Source organism: Orcinus orca, chromosome 3, assembly GCF_937001465.1.
Source record: "Orcinus orca chromosome 3, mOrcOrc1.1, whole genome shotgun sequence".
In the NCBI taxonomy this organism is placed as follows: Eukaryota; Metazoa; Chordata; class Mammalia; order Artiodactyla; family Delphinidae; genus Orcinus; species Orcinus orca.
This window is the reverse complement of record NC_064561.1, coordinates 143854162-143876774: the sequence shown is the minus strand read 5'-3', so window position 1 is coordinate 143876774 and position 22613 is coordinate 143854162. Positions and strand designations below refer to the sequence as shown.

Sequence of the window (22613 nt, the reverse complement as noted above, 5' to 3'; positions counted from 1 at the left end):
GTAAGACTCTGCTTCAGAAGGCAGTCTTGAAGAAATCAGAAGAGGGAAGTGCTGGAGCACTGAGGGAGGGCACTGGAGTCAGACCATAACTGAAGAAAAGTTTGACTTGAAAGACTTCTAAATAAGAACCTACTGGATAGGGGCTTCCCTGGTGGCTCAGTGGTTAAGAATCCGCCTGCCAATTCAGGGGACACGGGTTCGAGCCCTGGTCTGGGAAGATCCCACATGCCACGGAGCAACTAAGCCTGTGTGCCACACCTACTGAGCCTGCGCTCTAGAGCCGGCGAGCCACAACGACTGAAGCCTGCGCGCCACAACTACTGAAGCCCATGCACCTAGAGCCCATGCTCCACAACAAGAGAAGCCAGCGCAATGAGAAGCCCGCCCACTGCAACGAAGAGTAGCCCCTGCTCGCCGCAGCTAGAGAAAGCCCGCGCGCAGCAACGAAGACCCAACACAGCCAAAAAGAATTAAAAAAAAAAAGAAAAAGAACCTACTGTATAGCACAGGGAACTCTACTCAATACTCTGTAATGATCTATATGGGAACAGAATCTAAGAAAGAATGGACCTATGCATATGCATAACTGATTCACTTTGCTGTACAGCAGAAACTAACATAACATTATAAATCAATTGTATTCCAATAAAAATTAATTTAAAAATAAAAATAATAAAAAAGAAAGACCTCTAAATAAAGGAGTAAGACAGAAAACAAATGATAAAAGCAGTTGCAATAATAAGGGATGACATCCTAGAATTTTTCAGCAAAGAGCAAGATGTTCATGTTTAATCAGTACAGTGTTAATGAAAATAATCCAAACATGTGAAGACTTCAAATTGTTCATATAATAATGATAAAAGCATCAGCAGACAACACATGGGAGCACTTCTCTTGTGCTGGGCCCTGGGTAAAATGCTTTATGTATAGAGTATGTTGATTAAGCGCAAGCGCTCAGATCAACTCCCATACCTCCTCCAAATAACTTTGATCAAGCCATTTGATCTGTGTCTAGGTGTCCTGTGTCTCATTATCTGTGAGATAATAATAGCATCTATTCTCTAGGCATGAAGTTGCAAAGATTAAATGAGAATGTGTGGGGAGAGAAAATATAGGAAATTTTAGAGTTCTAATTTCACATAAAGACAGGAGTAATCGGTACAGCCTGATGAGTATGACAGGTAAGCTGAGGAGAGCAAGTCATTCTCAAAATAGTGAAAACAGGACTCACGCATCATATCACTAGGCTGGACTAACTATATCTCTCTTTGATATAGTAAGTCATCCCTTACTTTATTCTTACTTTCCCCTTAATTTCATCATTTTCAAAAATTAATTTCAAATATTTCTTTTCATGCATGTCTCCATCCCTGAACCACGAGTGCCTTGAAGACAGGGGATATGTTTTAAATATCATTTATTCCCAGCCCCTAGAATCATGCTTGACACACAAATACTTGTGCTAGAATGACTGCATGAACAACAGGAAAAGACCATATGAGAAAATTGATGTGAACGAGATTTACAGCAATTTTTTTTTTTTTGCCATACGCGGACCTCTCACTGTTGTGGCCTCTCCCGTTGCGGAGCACAGGCTCCGGACGCGCAGGCTCAGCAGCCATGACTCATGGGCCCAGCTGCTCCGCGGCATGTGGGATCTTCCCGGACCGGGGCACGAACCCGTGTCCCCTGTATCGGCAGGCGGATTCTCAACCACTGTGCCACTAGGGAAGCCCAAGATTTATAGGAAATTTTAAGAGGAAGATACAAGAAATACCCTCATAGAAGAGAAATTTGATAAGAACATAGAATTATTTCTATATATACATAACACAAATTATGTAGTACATATATACAAACACACAACCATCTATCAGTGTGTGTGCAAACACAGTTTGTTATTAAGATCTACCCAAAATGACTTGCTTTTAATTTAACTCCATTAGTCATTGTTATTTCATTCTAAACCATTTCTTCTTACTAGATAAGGAACAGAAGTTCATGCCTCTTCCTATTTTTAAAAAGTGAGAAATGTAACTTAAGGTTGATAAGGGGGTGATGGAAAGTCTTGGAACCATCTGGAAAGGGTAGAAGAAGGAATTTGAAGGGAGGAACAGGGGCCGTGCCGATCTTGGGAATGAACCCTAGGATAAGCAGAACTTTCTGAGCATTCTGCACTTCAGCACAGTTCGGGCTCTTAGTATCTGCCTACCTTTATACCTATCTTCTTGAGTTTCTCCCTCGATTTCATAGTTTTCCCCTGGATTGACAACCTGATTGAACTCTGATTAACCTGTCTTCTGAGTTAACTCTCTACTGGTAAATAGCTGTTTCACATCTTCACACCCTGATCTTAAAATTCTCAGCTCTTTCCTCTTGAACTTAGAAATTCTTGGGTCAAGCAACCTCCTCTCAAACAATCTGATTTTAGGAGGTCATAATTCTCCCTAAATGCCACATATCTTATATTGGGATGAGCCTCTTGGTATGTAAGATTTACTCTAAATCCCAGGAAAGCTATACTCTCTGTGTGTTAGTCTACTTTTCATGCATTCTTGGGTGAGACATGACCTAGGGCCCAGTCCTACCCCATGCAGAGTAGGTCCTCAAAAAATATTTGTTGGATAAAGGAATTAGTGAGTAAAAAGTCAAGGATTGAACTCCCTCCACTGCTTGCCTCTGAGCACACAATACAGGATACACAATTAGATTCTACTCAGAAAAATCACCTTCTCCTTGAGACAGTCTCTCAACTGAAAACAGCTAGTAAAGTTCAGGGGAAGAAGAATCTGTGCTTAAGCTAGGAATTTGCTCTTCATTACCACCCGCCAAACACCACACATCACTAGCCTGAAACTAATGTACAGGTCCCAATCCCTGAAGCTCTATCTTATACCTACATCTCTCAACTATTACATCACAGAAGAGGCACAAACTAAAGCGTTTCCACCAAACTCTATGGTATCCGCTCCATTGTAATGTCCATTTCAACAACTGCCAGGGTACACACAGTTCTTTCAGCAAAATTAAACCTTGGGAACAGACAGATTCCCACCTTATACACCCCGTCCTCTAATTTGATCTTTTGAATTGTACTGATTTTCAATGGCACAGAGTCAAGATTATAATAAATTCCTTGATGTGTTCGCTTTTTAAAAATTGTCCAGATACATCCATTATTTATATCATCCAACTAAACGGCAATAATAAACACCTTATCAATTAATCAACAGTTTTGTATACCTGGAGGGTACTCAATTAAAAACTTTGCATCTAGCCTAGTAATAATACATTTACTAAGTATCAACCATATTCAAAAATAATAGAATTCTCAAACCATTCATTTTGATTCCATGGATGTTTACACTATGTCCTCTGAAGCCACAAAGTAATATTAAAATATTCAATCTAAAAGAAGAGTCATAAAATTTTTGCATAGAAAAATTATTCTATTACAAGAACATTCATGTTTTATAATTTTTGCAGTTAAAATGACAAAACCAACATCAAAGAAAAACCAGAATTTATCAACCATGGTTCATTTTAAATATTAATGCTGTAAAAGTCAAAGGTAGCTATAAAACAGACTGACAGAAGTATACCTGTTCTGGATATAGCTCTTTAAAACACACACCTGAAAAGATCAGCCAATATATCATTAGATAAAAATAAGAAGGCATCAAACACTATTGTGATGGCATAAGGTTTGTGTCAATTTCATCAATCTAAAACTAGGTCACAGAATGAGCTTAAAAAAAAAAACAGGGTAAGGTCAATATCACAAAGTGATTAAAGAGATGGAAGAGAACTTTCTTCTAAGTCATTAAACTCACCAATATTATACTGAACTCCAGAGCACTTACCATTTTCCTGTGGCATTAGAGAATTTAGTAGGTTCACTGAATTGACTGATTTCTTTGTTAACCTATTTACATGGGTTAAGACCCTGACTGACATAAAACACAACCAAAAAAAAAACCCAGACAGAGAGTGTAATGAAAGACTGAGTGATGTATAGTTTGGGGTGCAGCCTAGCCAATAAATGTGCTTGACCAGCAAAGAACCTATTGGCAAAGATTTATTATCGGAACAAATACATTTTAAAAAGATCTAATACAATAAAACCTGCAGTATGAATATAAACTACGCTAAAATACAGTTCTTTGCCCTGCATAACACATAGCTTATTTTTTATGATTATATTAAAACTCTCTTCATTTTGTTCATTGAAGAATAAATTTCATTAGCTAAGTAAAACCAAAGAGTACAGTGTATGAAATGGCATTAGTAGTGTAGTTCTTTAATCCACACAAAACAAAGTTTATGTTACTTAGAACTCTTCAACTACCTTTAAAATATATATAAAGAAAAGGAAATATTTCTAGGAAATGTATTATCAAGAGAAAAGGTAAAAATGAACCACCTCTGAGAATAACACATCATCATTATGTTTTAATTATATGTAACACATTAATATGAACTTAGTAAAAGCTAGAGCCAGACATATAAGTGATCTTAAATGATATACCTCCAAGTTCTTTTACATTCAAGATGGCATTCTGGAATGGCACTGCTTTTATACTAAAACCTACAATTAGAAAACAGAAAAGAAAGAATTAGCAACTGAAGTTTTAAAAATGTATAAAATGCTCAAATGCTCTTTTTTAGGCAGATTAAGAGTTACTTTTCATAGTTCATATTTACACCAGAAACACATAATTTCCAAGACAAACGGCTAACCCAGTATTATCTTCTACCATTTTGCAAAACAGTTGTATGTTACAGCAAAATATAACCCTTTTCTTCAAAATATTGCCTCATTCTTTAATACATAATGCCACTTTGTAAATTTTATCAGTTGCGAGAAAGACACTTGGAAGTATAGAGAAACTTCAAAGAAAATATTAAATCTATCAGGACCTTTGCATCTAATTCCTAAGGTTAATCTTCCCTCACATATAACTTAGCAACCCTAGAGACTAAGGTATCAAAATTATAACTATCTTATATTGAATTACATAGTATTTATGTTAGCGTTTTCTTTCAAGGACATGGTTAAAGTCATACATAAATTTTTCTTAAAAGTACAATCATAATTACCCATTTATGGATTTTATAATGCATGTAATAAATGACTTCTATTATAAAAGTATATTCAGAGTATAGTACTATGATTAATTCTGTATTTAGGACTTAATTATCATCATCTAAGTCAATCAATTCAGGTGTGACATATGTGAGTGTGCGTTTACCTATACACAGACACACACACAAATATATACACTAAATATTTCTGAAATGATCCACAAGAAACTGGAACATGTAATGACTCTTGGGAGAACTGAGAGTCTTCTTCTGGAGGTCTTAAATAGAAGGGAGATTCTTTTGTTTCATTTGAATACTTTGCATATACAGGTACTTCTTTTTCAGTTAAAAGCTCTACTAATTTTTAATAGTTAATTTATTCAGTAATTTCCGAGCACCCAATCAATTTAAGGTTTTAAGCACTATTTGATATGTACAATTACAAGATAAATAAGACACGGTCCCCTTTTCAAGAAATTATCAACAGGGTGAAAGAGAAAACAGACAAATACTTTCACTGAAGCAAGTTATGATGGGTGCCTAGAAAGGTAAAAAGATATAAAGTACAGTGTGTATAAGAACAATTCTTTTACATGGTTTTGCTTTACTTTATTACAAAACATGTTAAAATGTGCCTTATTATACTCCAGCCTATTATTACCACTCCTCTGTTGTATACTGTCCCAGAGCTTTAAGATTTTATATATTACCTTCTACTTAAGGCAGTGAATATCATGTGACTATCAAGTGACTTTGGAGTCAGACAGAACTAGGTTTTAATAAGCTCTATTACTGTGGGCAACTCACCAGCCTTGGCTTTCATCGTCTGTAAACTGGGAATGATAGTATCTATGTCACAAAGTTGTTATGAGGATGCGATAATGCATGTGTTATCTTTATCACAGTGCCTGGTACAAATAAGCCCAAAATATAAGACTGCCGACGTTCTATTTCAGTGGATGCCATGCTGTTGATGATTTAATCATTAGGTACACATATCTTCTGCCTGCCTGAATATATTACAGACTCAAGACAGAAATGCTGGTGCTCATTTACGAAGTATTTAGTTGGAGCCATAAATGTTATCACTGAATGAAAAGTACCTTTGTTGGAGTGATGGAAGTGCAAACTGTTGAAGTTTGTTGTCCAGAACGTAAATGTTCATTGGGCTCTCTGAGAACCTTCCAAAACATACCCTTCCTATGTGGGTTTAATACAGACTGACACAGTGGGCGTAGCACTATGATTAACGGTGCGTGCAGTCACTGAATCTTAGTAAGATAGCAGGAGTAGGGGGCAGCTTCATGTGGCTGACATACCGGCATATACCTGGGTCTGCAGGAAAGCCTCTCCAGGTGTCTGGCCTCTGGGAAATTACGGAAACTCAGCGCCAGTCACAATACTCCTGCTGGCAATGAAATTTGCCCACAGGAGACTTGGATGCTTGACTGTATCTACCTACCACACAGGGGTGTTACATGGATCAAAAGGCAATGATTGTGAAATCCTGAAAACGAAAACACTATGTAAGTGCTAAACAGTCTATTAGTGGTTAGGTTCAGGACAACCCAAGTATGGATTTTCCAGAGAAATGGGACAAACCCCAACTTTGAAAAAGAAATAGTTATGGAGCACATCAGCAATATTTCACCTGTTTTGATTCTTAAAAGCTGACAATATGCAGGCACCCAGAGGGAAGAAATATCCTTCTGGAAATTACCACACCCATATGCAAAATACAACTTTTGAAATTTATTGATCCAACAGGCAGGTTTTGAATTTTGAATCCTTACACAGACTTCATAATAAATTGACTACAAAAATGTCGTCCAATGTTCACTCTAAGCAAAGTAACCTAGCAATGTTATTTATAGGCATATAAATGTTCCTGCAGAATACTCATAAATGTTTTCTCTTCACACAGAACATATGTGGCTAGATTTATACTGCAAAGGTATATGCAGTCTTCCACTTTGCTGTCTTTGTATTATTTTTACAATATAGCTGTGGTAATTAATGTTCAGAGGATGAAGCCTAGATAATCAGTCCAGAAAATAAGAGAATGTACTATTTATGGAAGAGAAACAATATTTTTCTATTTTAGTCATTCTGTTTGCAAGGATTAAAAAGACTTAAAATGTAAAGACACATTTTCAGTTCACCAGAAGGGCAATCAAGAAGGGCAACCATCAGATCAATTGTATTTTATTCCTTTACACTGAGTTGGATGAGGTCAAGAAGGGAAATTAATATTTAGTAGGGTTACAAAGGTCAATCCATCAAAATACCTTTCTCAAAGGGTTGCTTTGAGGAATGAAAATCACTGGATTGCATGGGCTCTACAGTAAGAATGTCTGGGTTCAAATTCTGCTCTACCATTATTAACTGTCTGACTCTGAGCAAGTTACTTAATTCCTCTGTGCCTCAGTTTCCTCAGCTGTAAATGAAAACAGAAGGTAATCAGTGCTATAAAGTGTTTTGTTTTTAAATAAATAAAACTAAAAATTCAGAATACTAATGGTCATCAAATAATCACTGAATGCTTTCTCCCAATCAAAATCATGTGCGGCCTCAAGTTCAGATATATTATGAAAGCACTGGTAAAAATAAGAGTTGCTGAAGAAGCAATCAAAACATTTATTGAGGACTTCTATAGACTAAATATTTGTGGTCCTCCTTAACACTTTTTCTCCTCTCAATCAGTCAATCAACCAATCCCCAAAGCCTTTAAATTTCACCTGCTAAATAGTTCTCAAAAATGCCTACTTCTGAGGGCGTCCCTGGTGGCGCAGTGGTTGAGAGTCTGTCTGCCGATGCAGGGGACACGGGTTCGTGCCCCGGTCCGGGAAGATCCCACATGCCGCGGAACGGCCGGGCCCGTGAGCCATGGCCGCTGAGCCTGCGCATCCGGAGCCTGTGCTCCACAACGGGAGAGGCCACAACAGTGAGGGGCCCGCGTACCTCAAAAAAAAAAAAAAAAAAAAAAGCCTACTTCTCTTCATCCTCACAGCACAACTCTCGTCAAGCCACCACCATCACCATGTGGTGAACCTCCTAACTAAACTCTGCATCTATTATTGGCCTCCTCAGTCATCCCCACACATTGGCAGAAGTGATTTCCTGAAATGCACTTCTGTTTACATCATTCCCCTACTTAAAAGGGTCTAATACCTTCTCACTACTCAAGGTATAGTTTGAAACACCTAACAAGGCCCTACCTGATCTGGTTCCTCTTTCCTTCCCTAGGCTTATTTTGTACCATCTCCCCCTCACTTATATTCTTCAGTTCCTAAAACAAGCCATGTTCCTTCCATCTCAGGGCCTTTGCACCTACTGCTCCAAAAGTGTGTGTACTTTGCCCTTCTGGCAAACTCTTTACCCTTCAGGTGGTATCAGAACTTCACTTTGTCAGGCAGGCCTTCTCTGGTGTTCCTGAAATAGGTTGGTTTTTTTGGATCTGTGTGCTTGGGGCACTCAGCATTTCTCCTACATGACTTTCACGGTTCTAATTACATATCAGTTAATTTACTTGTTTTATGTTTGTTCCCCAGCTAGACTGCAAGGATTCGTAATAGAGATACAGTGTACAGTGTATCTTGTATGCCAGTGCTTGGTCATAATAGGATCTCAATATTGGTTTAAAGATCTGTGCTAAGGGTTTATATTTAGTCAGCCCTCCATATCCGAGGGTTCTGCATCCACATATTCAACCAAACAGACCGAAAATATTTGGGAAAAAAATTTCCAGAAAATTCCAAGAAGCAAAACTTGAATTTGCTGTGTCCAGGCCATTTACATTGTATTTACATTGTATTAGGTATTATTGGTAATCTAGAGATGATTTGAAGCATATGGGAGGATGTGTGTAGGTTACATGCAAATACTGTATTTTTACATAAAGGACTTGAGCATCCTCAAATTTTGGTATCCGTTGCAGGGGAAGGTGGTCACCAGTCCCCCTCATATACCAAGCGACGACTGTATTTTAGCTGTTACGACCATCCTTAACTTAATGAACTAACTACTGTTCCAGGAAGCAAGTGAAGTCTAGAAGGGTTAAGTGCCTAGCCAAAAGTACTAAATGCTGTATTTAAAACCTGAACTCAGGTCTCATCACCTGAGTCCACCAGAGCTCCACACTATAGCACCTCTTCCACATACCAACAAGATGATGGATTCAAAATTTCCAATTTTGAACCTAAATAACGGTGGGGCTGACTGGAAAAAATACACACATACCTAATAATCCCACTAATTATTTTCCCTCGTATTTATAAATAATCCAACACAAGGAATCTATTTTGATTCTTGTGTTCTCAGGTCTATACTACACTTCCTTATTAATGGAGTAAAAATAATAGTATGAGTTTAGAGAGTACTTTTTAAAAGACGTTATTAATAAAACCAGGAACTCAGGAGGGGAGGGAAAATGTCCAACTGACTCAGCCATGACAGTGTGCTCGCTCTGTTCCTTCTTCGAAAAAATAAGCATCCTCCGACGCTCTTCTCAGGAAGTCAGTGAGCTGATGGAACAAGAGCACTGTCCTAAAACCCTGTCACAGCTCTTAGACTCACCAGGCACTTTTTTCTTTTTTTTATTTATTTTTTATGTTTTTACATCTTTATTGGAGTACAATTGCTTTACAACGGTGTGCTAGTTTCTGCTTTATAACAAAGTGAATCAGTTATACATATACATATGTTCCCATATGTCTTCCCTCTTGCATCTCCCTCCCACCCTCCCTATCCCACCCCTCTAGGTGGTCACAAAGCACCGAGCTGATCTCCCTGTGCTATGCGGCTGCTTCCCACTAGCTATCTACCTTACGTTTGGTAGTGTATATACGTCCATGCCTCTCTCTCACTTTGTCACAGCTTACCCTTCCCCCTCCCCATATCCTCAAGTCCATTCTCTAGTAGGTCTGTGTCTTTATTCTTGTCTTACCCCTAGGTTCTTCATGACATTTTTTTTTTCTTAAATTCCATATATATGTGTTAGCATACGGTATTTGTCTTTCTCTTTCTGACTTACTTCACTCTGTATGACAGACTCTAGGTCTATCCACCTCATTACAAACAGCTCAATTTCGTTTCTTTTTATCCAGCTACTTTTTCTTGACTTTGAATCCCTCATCTGCAAAATGAGTGGACTAGATTAGCTTTTTAAAGTTTCCTCTAATGTTAGGATTCCATTATTTATATTAAACAAGGAGAAGGAAATAACAGTAACAACTGAGTCAACCATCAATGGCCTCCAGTATTTGGCTGAAGGCCTCAGGGGTAGGTCTCCCGACTCCATTCAAACAATTTGATGGCTGAAGCCTAAGTTACGTAGTCATTTTTTCCTGGCCTATTTAAGCTACATTAGTAAGACTGAAACCTCCCCTAAGATTTAACCCCACAAATTTTAATAAATATATGACTTAGCAATTCTTTGGGGAAATAATTGTTTGCATAGACTTTCAGCTTTTGTCTTTTAGTCCTTAAATCCAAAAAAGCCTGTGATACAAGGGAGATGGATTTGAAATTTTTTATGCGGGGAAAGCATTACTGGAATCGTAACAAAATTAGGTTTCAGAGGGAGGTTAGTCTATTTTTATTCATTGTGTGGAACACAGGACTATTTCGCTTGGACCTACAGACCAACCTCCCCCCTTCCCCTGCAACACATACACAAGCCTGCACACATGTACACAGGTACTCGGTGTGTGCTTCTGACATTCCTGGGTCACTCTAAGAACTGCTAAAGGGAAAGACATTCCACAGATCTGGTGGCCTCGACTTGGACCAAGGACATGATTTATGCGTTAGTTTTGTGATGTTTGGACAATGGTCCAGCGAAATTCTTCTAAATATCATTTCAACATCATAAAAGGAAATTTAATCTACCAGCATTTATAAAACACAATTCTTTAGCAGATACCAAATTCGACTTTCTAACTTATTTCTTCTTAACGTGTATGCAGCTAATACTAAAGTTATTAAAATGTCTGATTCAAATTTTCATAAACTTTTCTGTATTTCTTTCAAATTACCATAATTGTTTTCTATTTTAACTGACTGACATATCACTTGACAAATTTTCAAACATGGTAATATATATCCCTAGAAGAGATTTTTCAACCTTTTTCAGTTCCAAGTGTTCAATTTTCTCTAGATTGTTCTCTATGTTACAACAATATATTATCCTAAACCTTTAGACTCCATTCCTCTGTTTTAAAAAGAAAAAAAAGCGAATATTGTGTAATCTACAGGTTAACAATCCCTTTTATCAACAAATTCTTTGGGCATATACAGTCAAGGAATTCACTCTGGACAAAGTTCACTTTTGTTTCTAGACCAATGTGTAAGCTACTCAATTTTTTTCCTCTATCAGCAAGACCTGCTCTTTTCAGGACTTCTTGGCCCTTTGAGTTTTGACAATTTAAGTATCTTTTTAAAATTATGTCAAAGTAAAAGACTGCTGAAGTTAACAATCCAATAAAGTCTGTATTCCCTTTACTTCTGAAGAAAAGGCTGACATTCTTGCCTTGCTGAAATGGATAGACATACCCTTGTGTGTCATGTTTTCATTTTAAGGAACTAATTCTCAGTGTATCTTTTCAACTGTTCCAAACTCTTCCAACAAATATTTCATTTTTAATTGGCTTTATATTATCAAAACATTATAAAATAGAGAAATAATTTAAGAGAATAAAATTTCACACATAATTCGACCATACCAACAAAGCCCATAGTTACTTTTTACGTTTTTTTTTCCCATTTTTGATTCAAAAGCATAGTTTTGCAAGGTTTAATTTTCAAAATGAATGTAAATTTAATTTTCCTTGACAGAAGATCGTGTTTTCCAATATATGATGATTTCAACTGATGTGCCACGAGTTAATTAACAAATTCCTTTAATATAGGACATTTAAATTACTTTAAAGTTTTAGTTATACAAAATGTTGCAAGGAATCAGTTTGTTCATACAGTTTCTTTGAAATTACACACTTAATGGAAATTCTTAGTGACACGCTTATTAGGCCAAGGGATGTAAATATTTTGGTAACCTTTAATTTATATGAATAACTTCTTTCAAAAAAAAAAACGGTCAACACACGTTTTGGTAAATTTAGGTATAAAATTAACATTTTCTTATTTATTTTCTAGTAAAGTTGAACTTCTTGTAAAGCCAAACCTTTCCATTTATTTGTTTGGCATTAATTCTTTTCCTGAATACCTTTGTGGACTTAGCTTAATTAATCAATTAGATTCTAGACACTACTTGTGAACGTGACTGAATTCTCTAAATGGGACTGTCATAAACTCTTATCTGTAATATCTGATAGAAATACTTCTCAACAGCATTGCTTTTACTTACATTTGTCATCTTAATCTTAGCTTTCCAGTCCTTCTCAACTTTTATGTAGTTAGCTCCCTTGCTCGTTCACTTTGTACATTATTCTCCGTAGGACCTCCTTCAGCTATTCTCCCGTCCTCACATTGAATGTTCACATGCACATGTGGCTTTCTGACCTCCTCATTTCTTCTAGTTACCTTTTCTTGCCATTGGGTTTTGTCATTTATTTTAGGACCTTCCTTTTACCTCCTTTGTTCTTCTTCAGCTGCATACATACACAACAAAAAGGAGCCGGCAGTTGAGTTTGAACAGGCTGGCAATGTCCGTCTGGAACTCTGGTGAGGACTGGGTTTTGTGGGTCCACTGATAACTAAAATCAGCCTGCTTGGTTCTCCTCTGCCTCCACCCCTCCTCTGTCACCACTAATTAGTTTCTCCAACCTCTTGCCCACCTTCATTAGCTACAATAATCATACAGACTCAACCAACAAGCATCTACCCCTTCTCTTCTCTTTGCACCTCATGCCCAACTCTGCCCTGCCTTTATCCTTGCAAAGCCCTCTCAATGAATCACAGGGAACCTCACCTTTGTTAAGAAAAGTCTTCTCTAGCCGCCAACATTTTCTTACCCGCTTTTCCTTCCTTCTTATACTAGCAAACAGAGCTTTTCCTTCCCTCATCAGGGCCAGCCAGGACAAGCTTTGCTTCCTTATAATGCTTTTACCGCTTTACCATACTCACCTCTTAATAACTTCCCAGCTAAAGTTGTGACATCTGTTTCTGTGTCGACCTTTGCATTTCCATCTACCAACTTTCAGGGCATTTGCTTATCTATCTGAATGAATTCAACACATTTGTCCACCACTCTATCTGCTTCTACTCTTATAGACAACATTCTCCAAACTAATGATCAAAGCTATCCTCCAAATTTTCAGATCTCCAAAACTATCAGATCTAAATTCACATTAGCCATCACTAATTTGTTGGTATAAAGTTGTAGATCCCATCAAATTTTCTACATAGATGATCCTGTCATCAGCAAACCAAGAAAGTTTTACTTATTCCTGGAAAACTTTTATTTCTTTTTCTTGTCCAATGCACTGGCCAGAATCTTTACTACAATGTTGAACAGAAGCGGTGAGAACAAACATCCATGTCTTATTCCTAATCAGACCAGGAATAAATTCTGTATTTCATCATTAAGTATGACAACAGCTATAGGGTTTTCATACATGACCTTTAACAGTTGAGGAAATTCCCTCTGTTCCTATTTTGGTGAGTTTTTATCAGAAATCAATGTTTTTTGTTTTTTTGTTTGCATCTCTTGAGATGATCACATGGTTTTCTTTTCTTAGCTTATTAATATTGTAAATTAAATTTACTGATTTTTGAACATGAAACCAACCCTGTATTCCTGGGATAAATGTTACTTGGTCATGACACATTATCCTATTAAAAATATACTACTTTAAGATTTGATTTGCAAGATTTTTGTTTATATTTTTGGTATCTATGTTCATGAGGGATATGGTATGTAGTTTTTTTGCAATGTCTTTATCTGGTTTTGACATTAAACTTGCTGGTCTTATAGAAGGAGTTGGAAAGTCTTCCCTCCTCCTTCAATTTTCTGAAAGATATTGTGTAGCAGTGGCATTATTACTTCAGATGTTTGATAGAATTCACCAGTGAAGCCAACTAAACTTCAAGATCATTTTCTTAAAAAACTATAATTTCAATTTCTTTAATAACTATAGATCTGGGCTTTCTATTTCTTCTTGAATGAGCTTTGATAACTTGTCTTTCAAGTAATTCATCCATTTAAGTTGTCAAATTTACTGGTATGAAGTTGTTCATAATATTCTATTATACTTTTAATATCTATAGACTCTATATTGATGTAATCTCTCTCATTCCTGATAATATAAATTAGTGTCATCTTTGATTTTTTTTTTCCCTGATCAGTTTGGCTAGAGTTTCTTAAGCTTTATTGATCTTCTCAAAGAAGCAGCTTTTGATCTAATGAGTTTTCTCTACTGTTTTTCTATTCCACTGATTTCCACTTTGATCCTTATTATTTCCTTTCTTTTGCTTACTTTGGGTTTGACCTGTCCGTCTCTTTTAGTTCCTTAAGGTGGAGGTTGAGGTCACTGATTTGAGGGCCTTCTTTCCTAATCCAGGGGTTCAGAGCTATGAATTTCCCCCACAGTCCTGCTTTAGAGACATCCCACAAATTCTGATGTGTTGTATTTTCATTCAGTATAAAATACTTTACAATTTCTCTTTTGATTTCTTATTTGATCCATGGGTTATTTAGAAGTACTTTAGTTTCCAAATATTTGGGGACTTTTCCAGAGATGGTCTTGATTTCTAATTCAATTCCATGTGGTCTGTAGTTTGAATACTTTTAAATTTATTGAAACTTGTTTTATGTCCTCAAATATGGTCTTATTTGGTAAATGTTACAAATGCACTTGAGAAGGTTCTCTGCTGCTGTTGTGTAGAGGGTTGTATACATGTTAATCAGGTCCAGGTGGCTGATAGTGTTGTTCAAGTCTACTACCTCTATTTTCTTCCTACGTGTTCTATCAATAATTGAGAGTACTGAAATCTCTGACTACAATTGTGGGTTTTGTCAGTTTTTGCTATGTGTAGTTTTGAAGTTATTACATACATAAATGTTTAGCATTGTTATGTCCTCTGATTCAAAGACTCTTTCATCATTATGAAATGAACTTCTTTATCCCCAGTATTGTTCTTTGCTCCAAAGTCTACCTTGTCTGATATTAATATAGCCGCTCCAACTTTCTTTTGACTCTTTCTTATGCCTATCGGCATAACGTATCTTTTTCCATCTTCTTACTTTTAATCTATTTGTGTCTTTATATTTAAAGTCAGCATATAGTTGGGTCTTGTTTTTTTAATCTAATCATATTCTCAGTCTCTTAATTGAGGAGTCTAGACCATTTGCATTTAATTTGATGACTGATGGTCAGGTTTGAGTGCTAACACCTTGCTACTTGTTTTCTACTTGTCCCATATATTCTTGTTCCCTTTTTTCCTGCCTTCTTTCTGATTAATTATTTTTTATAGTTCCATCTTATCTTATTTGTTGCCTTATTGGCTCTCACACTTTCTTTTGTTATTTTAGTGGTTGCTTTAGGGTTTATAGTGTATCTTTAACTTATCATAGTCTACCTTCAAGTGTTATTAAACTACTTCACATATAAGAACCCAACAATAGTATATTTCCCTTTTTCCTCTATGACTTTTATTCTATTGTTCTCATGCATTTTACTTTTACATGTTATAAACTCCACAACATACTGTTTTTATTTAAACAGTTATAAAGAGATTTAAATAAGAACTAAATCTTATATAATTATCCATGTAGTCACCATTCTGTTACTTTGCTTTGTATAGATCCAGATTTCCATCTGTAATCATTTTTCTCCCGCCTGAAAAACTTCCTTTAGCATTTTCTTATAACTTTGGTCTGCTAGCAATAAATTCTTTCACTTTTTTAATGTCTGAAAAAGGCTTTATTTTGAGTTTCTTTTTGAAAGATACTTCTGTTGGATATAGGCTGATAATTATTTTTCCCTTCAGTACTTTAAAGGTGTGCTCCATTGCCTTCTCCCTTGCATCGTTTGCAGTGAGAAATCTGATGTCACTCTTATCTTTGTTTCTGTGTAACATCTTTTCTCTGTTTTTAAGATTTCCTTTTTGTATTACTCGGCATTCTCCAGAGAAACAGAACCAATAGGATGTGTGTATACACAGAAAAATGTTTCAAGGAATTGATTCATAATACTATGGAGGCTGGCAAGTCCAAAATCTGCAGGGTAGGTCAGTAGACTGGAGACCCAGGGAAGAGCCGATGCTCCAGTTCAAGTCCCAAGGCCACCCAGTGCAGATTTCCTTCTTGCTCTGGGGAAGTCAGTCTTTTGTTCTATTCAATCCTTCAACTGGTTAGATGAGGCCCAACCACATTATATAAAGAAATTTACTCAAAGGCTGCGGATTTATACCTTAATCTCATATAAAAACGCACTCACAGAAATATTCAGAACAATGTTTGACGACATACCTGAGAACTGTGGCCCAGCCAAGTTGACACATAAAATTAACCATCACACTCTTATCACTGGCTTTAGTAATTTTATTAGGATGTAACTTGGTGTAGTTTTGTTCATATCTCTTGTGCTTGGGGTTCAATGAGCTTCTTGGATTTGTTGTTTATCTTCAAGTTTGAAAACATTTCAGCCATCATTTCTTCAAATATTTTTTTCTGTCCCTTTCTCCACCGCCTCACCTTGATAGATTCAAAGTTAGGTGTTGCCATATATTAGGTGACTTGGAGTTGTCCCACAGGTCACTACTGCTCTTTGCATTTTCCATTTTCTCCTCTCTCTCTACTGTGAGTAGTCCCGAATGCTAATGCCCGTCAAGGTCATTAATCTTTTTTCTGCAATGTCTAATCTGTCATTAATCCTATCTGGTATATATTTCATCTCATATATTGTAGTGCTCACCACTAAAATTTGTATATGGTTTTTTAGATATTTTGCATGTCTATACTTTTATAATAACAGTTTTAATGTCCTTCTTTGTTAATTCTAATCTTTGTGACAGTTATGAGACAGTTTCAATTCACAGGTTATTCTTCTCATTATGAATCATGTCTTCCTGCCTCTCTGCATGCCTGGTAATTTTTGATTAAATGTCAGACATTGTGAATTTTACCTTAAGTGCTGGATAATTTTGCTTTCTGTAAATCTTACACAGCTTTGTTCTGGGGTGTATTAAAGTTTCTAGGAAACTGTTTGAGCCTTTTGTCTTATTAATATGATTTGCTACATGCGTCTAGGGCAGTGCTCAGCTTAGAGCTGATTCCTAAGGCAAAACCTTCCTTAGTACTCGACCCACTACCTCGTGAATTGTGACTTTTCCAATCTGGCTTGTGGTAACAGGCATAACTCTCAGTCCTGTGTGAACACCAGGCACTGTTCCCTCTAGCCCTTTCAGATGGTTCTTTTGCTAGCCTTGAGTAGTTTCCTCATGTGCATGCAATGAATACTATGACACATACTCAAAGGAGACCCTCTACAGATCTCTAGGGTTCTCTCTCTGTACAAGTCTGTCCTCTCCAGTACTGTGTCCTAGGAACTCTAGCTGCCCTAGTCTCTCCAGCTCTCCGCTCAATCCCCTCAATGCAGGGAGTCCACTGAGCTCCACCTCACTTCCCACTGGAGCTGTGCCATGGCCTGGGAACAGTCTTGAGGCAGTAGGCTGGGGCAACTGTGGGGCTCATCTCATTTGTTTCTCATCTCTCAGGGATGACTAACCCTTGTTGCTTGATATTTACTTTCTTAAAAACTGTTTTATATATCTTGTCTGTGTTTTGTTCCCCCCTTTTGGTTATTTCAGGTGGGAGGGTAAGCCAGTTCTAGTTACTCTGTCTTGACCAGAATCAGAAGTCTTCACTTATTCTTGCACTCCCTGCCCTCTACTGAACATCTTCAGTGTTTCCTTCTTCCTGATCACCACCCTTACACCTCTGTCCACTAGCATGCTCACATGGCACATGTCCTTGCAAAAATAAACTCCTTCACCACTGCTTCCTGTGTTTCTGTCTTTCTGTTACCTTCTTAAAAGAGTAATCTATGTGCAATCTTAGCCAGGGGCCCAAGGAGTAAAATGGACAGTCTGTGCCTCATTCCCTCTGCATGCTCACCACCCTCTCATGGTTCATGTTAGTTTCTACCCCAACGCTCTACTGAAACTGGTCTACCATTGGTCATTAATGGTCACCACATCCATGGCCTCCTCTCAGATTTTAGACTTCGGTTTATATTATTTAATTCTGGTTCCTTTGATCTATTGTTCACATTTGACTTATATGATACTATATAGAACTGCCTGGTTTAGATTCCCTGTTTAATGCAGATGCTAGAATGTAAGCTCCAAAGGGCAAGGATATTTGTCTAGTTTGTTCACTGACGCACCCTTAGTGCCTAAATCAGTGGCAATAATGTAACAGGCATTCAACAAATGCAGAAAGAATGAATGAAATATAGTTGGTGCTTAGCACTCTTCTCCTCCCTCTCTGCTCATCATCCCTCAACAATCTCATGCAAATCAACAATTCAGTTGTATCTCAAATCTAGATCTCTTGCTATAAGCTCTCTTTAGTCAGCCTGTCTTTTGGCATTTGGATCACTGTTGAAAGTCCTGCCAACACCTCAAATTAGCATGTCCAAAACTAAGCTCATTATCTTGTATCTTAAAACTGTCTGTCACCTTCTTCCCACTTTTTATATTTCACTCAGTCACCAGCTAGAAGTCATATTTGATTCTTTTCCTTTCCTCTCTATTTCCCAATATCTTTGACAGTTTTATAGGATTAATGACATCTGCCTCTAACTCTCCATTCCTCACAGCCCCTGATGGATCACCTCTCCATGTTACAGGTCTCTCTCAGTAGCTTCTCTAGTCTCTAGCTTTGGGTCACAACTCATGCTATACCTCCATATCTTGGGCCTCAACCCAGTAAGATCACGAACTGTTCTCCAAATACACCCTATGCTTTCTATCCTTACTCTCCTCACCCCGTTCCTTAGATTCTCCCCATCATATGAGGCCCTATTTGAATGAGGCCTTCTTTGATCCCACAGATTAGAAATGATCACTCTTTTAACTTTCATATTTATACCATCAAGTATAGCACTTATTCTGTCTTAGCTCCTGGCATATATTAAACATTCAATAAATTTAAACTGTTTATCATGGTAATCCTACCCCAGGTATAAACTTCTTGATAGCCGAGACCTCCAAACAGGTCTCCAAAAAGGCACTGCGCCTGGTTCAGGACAATGACAACTCATAGAAGCTTGATATCCAAAATGTCAGCCAACTTACTAATTCATCAGAAAATCAATTAGCGCACAATGTTACAACGGGTTCCAGTAAGAGGAAAACATATTATTAAAAAATTGAATAAAAGCAAATATAGAACATATTGCATTGCAATTTATAAATAATAAATTATAAAATTATTTACAGATAATTTTGTACATTGTAATTCAAAACTGTGCTTCTAGCAATAGTGCTTCTCATTTCTACCTCTGATAAGTGAAGAACGGTATACTTGTGTTACTCATACATATTTTGAAGGAAGTTATTTTGCTTTAAAAGAATTGTTAAGTTAATAAAGTCTGCATATTACGTAACACATTCCTCAGAAGACGTCCACAGCCTTACAGACAACTAGCAAATAATACTCTCATCAGAAATTCTAAGGCTTGGGTACCACTAACCTTCATTTGGAGACCTGCACTGGCATCCTACCTCTGTCATTAACTGTGTGAAAACAGCCATATCACCATACCTTTGAGCCTCAGATGATTTAAAGACAGAATATGGAAAAAGAATCTTACCTGTCATAAAAAGCAGTTATGAGGTTCAGAGAGGTACGATATTTTATGTAAAAACATAAGGATTCAATTTACTGTTGCAGGCTTATCCACTCAACAAGCATCTTAGCTATGTCCAAATCGTGTGCCAGGATCTGGAGGCACAAGCTAAATAAGATGCTCTATCTGCCCCTCAGCCTGGGGAGACAAATGTGTCAACAGCAGTGTCTCAGGCACTAAATGGTAGAGAGATAAACACTTCACAGTGGGAGAGCAGGGAGTTCTCAGTTCCATGTGGGGGAAAGGAAGGTAGTTAGAAATGGCTTCCTGCAACAGGCCACACTTGAGCTCTGTTCATCCTCCCTGTGGCCTCACCAGTCATCATGAACCCCTCAAGCTTTTCCTCATCCTTTAATCAAGCTATGACTCTGTTTCTTCACAGGTCCACAGTTTCTTATCTACAATTCTAAACTCTGAAAAGCCTTCAAAGCCTGCACTCTTCCCCTAACTTATTTGGTGGCAAAACCTGGCCTGAAATGAGGTAAGGCTCTTGGTCATCAATATTTTTCCTACTTACAGGAAATCCTAGTCAACGGTTCCACCATATACCCTTCACCTAAGCCAGGACCTGAGTCACCCTTGGCTTCTCTCTCTCCCTCATCCTCCAAACCCAACTGGCCAGCAAGCTCTGTCAATACTAGGCCTGCAATAAGTATCCTATCTATTCCCTCCCTCCTCCCTCCCCCTCTCTTCTCCCTCCCTCCCATCACTGTCTTAGTTAATGGCTAATGGAGCTTTCCACAGTTCAGCCTCAGCATCATGGCTAGCGTGATCTTTCTCAAATGGATATTTTATCACACAGTTTCTCTTTGCTTAAAGTATGTGCAGATGTCTCTGTGCTATCTACAAAGCTCAAATTCCTGAGTGTGGTATAAAAGGTTTGCCAAGATTTGGCCACTGCCTATCTCCTGTGACTCAACTCGTGGCATTCTACTAACCATGTGTCGCAGCCACTCGGAAATGTGGTTCCCAGGAGGTAGCAACCTGTTTCAGGCCCCTCTGCCTTCACACAGCTTCCCCTCTGTCCCCAAATCTTCCTTCTTCTCCCACCTCACTCTCTTATTCCTGCTTGTCTGCCAGGCTTGCTCGTCCTCAAGATCCAATGTAGAAAACTCCATCATGTATCATCCTCCCCTTCCCCCAGTCCGAGCAAAACTGATTGCTTCTCCTCCTTTGTGTATTTCTGGACACAAGCTTAATGTCTGTGTGGCTCATAGCCTGAGTCTCCTGGAGTGCTGGGATCACTGCTTATCCCCACTTTCTAACACTGGACCTAGCACATGATAGGTGTTCAGAAAAGAAAGCTGTCTGAATGAACAATCTTTTTAAGTTTCCCCGACAATGTCCCAGCCCACTCCTTCCCTGTCAGTTCTCCCACAGCAGCTCTGGTTTTCACCTCCCATAATTTTCTCTAGTTAACACTTGTCTTTCCCGCTTCATTTTCAGAGGAAAAAGAGGACACTTTTGGCGAGTGAGAAAAGTTCTTGGTAGCACTTTGATACTCTGGGCCAGATAATTCCTCACGGAGGGCGCCCGTCCTGTGCACTGTAGGATGTTTAGCAGCATCCCCGGCCTCTACTCAAAAGAAGTCAGTAGCACCCTGCCCAAGCTGTAAGAACCAAAATGTCTCCAGACATTGCCAGATGTCGCCTGGAGAGCAAAATCTGCCCTGATTGAGAACCACTGCCTAGACTGACTTTTCTTGGCCACCTCAGGGAACAACATGGTAAACCTGATCAACGGTCCCTGTGCCCACCATCTTCCAGGGAAGAAGATTCAGACTATCACTTGTACCGTGTAGGGAGCGTGTGACCAACACGAGCAGGCTAGAGTGACACTTCAAGGGAGGAGGACGCTCAGTGGGCCTGAGCTGAACCCATCTATCACAGTATGAGAATTCCAGGTTGCGAGGTTAGTTTCTATCAACGTCCTCCTGGCTTGATTTATTCAGTGGCACTGAAATGACCAACTAGAGGGATGAAGCGTGCAGCAATTTGATGCTATTAAAGCCCCCCTTAAATATAGTTTGAAAAACAGAGGATCTAAAAATAAATAATCAACTGACTGAAGCATTTCAGTGAAATGAGGGGACCCCACCAACAGCATAGGAAACGAGAGCATCCCAGGGGTGAGGAAAAAAAGGGCGAGAAGCCGGCGGGGTACCCACCTGTGGTCGACACCACGCTGTTGGGGCTTTCGCTGCAGAGCTTGGACAGGAGGCTGGTCTTGCCAGAGCCCGTGAGGCCTATGCAGACCAGGTCATACTCTGGGCGCGCAGGTGGTGGTCCCTTGCAGCAGAGTGCTCTAAAACACTGCCGAGAGAGGGGAGATGCAGCGCTTTTAAGCATGACTGTAGGCACAAAGCTTAGTCACATTTCAAATGACTATGTACTGAGAGGTAATTAAATAACCTATTGACCCTAAGGAGGAAAGGGACCTTTAGAGTGAGAGACCAGGAGGACACCGCCTTGACGAAGCAATCAAAGTTAACTTCCCAGGAGTGAGACCCACTCGGACTTGCCGGCCCCCCTCCTGCTGAGACGGGGGCACCGCGAGGGGTGCCACGTCATTATGCAGCTTTTCTGCCAAAAATGCACCACCTTCATCCAAGCACGAGGACATCAGACGACACCTCCGCGAGGAGCATTCTGCAGGACAAGCAGCCTGTTCTTCTCTAAAATGTCAGAGAAAGACTGAGGAACTGTTCCAGGTTAA

At 38.5% G+C, this 22613-nt stretch overlaps 1 protein-coding gene across 2 annotated transcripts in view; it reads right to left on the bottom strand.

The window, feature by feature from the left end:
- ARL15 (ADP ribosylation factor like GTPase 15) overlaps window positions 1-22613 on the bottom strand; it is a 415519-nt gene that overhangs the window by 258114 nt on the left and 134792 nt on the right. For both annotated transcript variants that reach the window (XM_033437851.2, XM_004275132.3), the window contains 2 exons: window positions 22066-22210; window positions 4529-4588 (listed from right to left, as the gene is read on the bottom strand). In XM_033437851.2, coding sequence (XP_033293742.1) covers window positions 4529-4588; window positions 22066-22210 — 205 coding nt within the window. The remainder of the gene's footprint in view (window positions 1-4528; window positions 4589-22065; window positions 22211-22613) is intronic.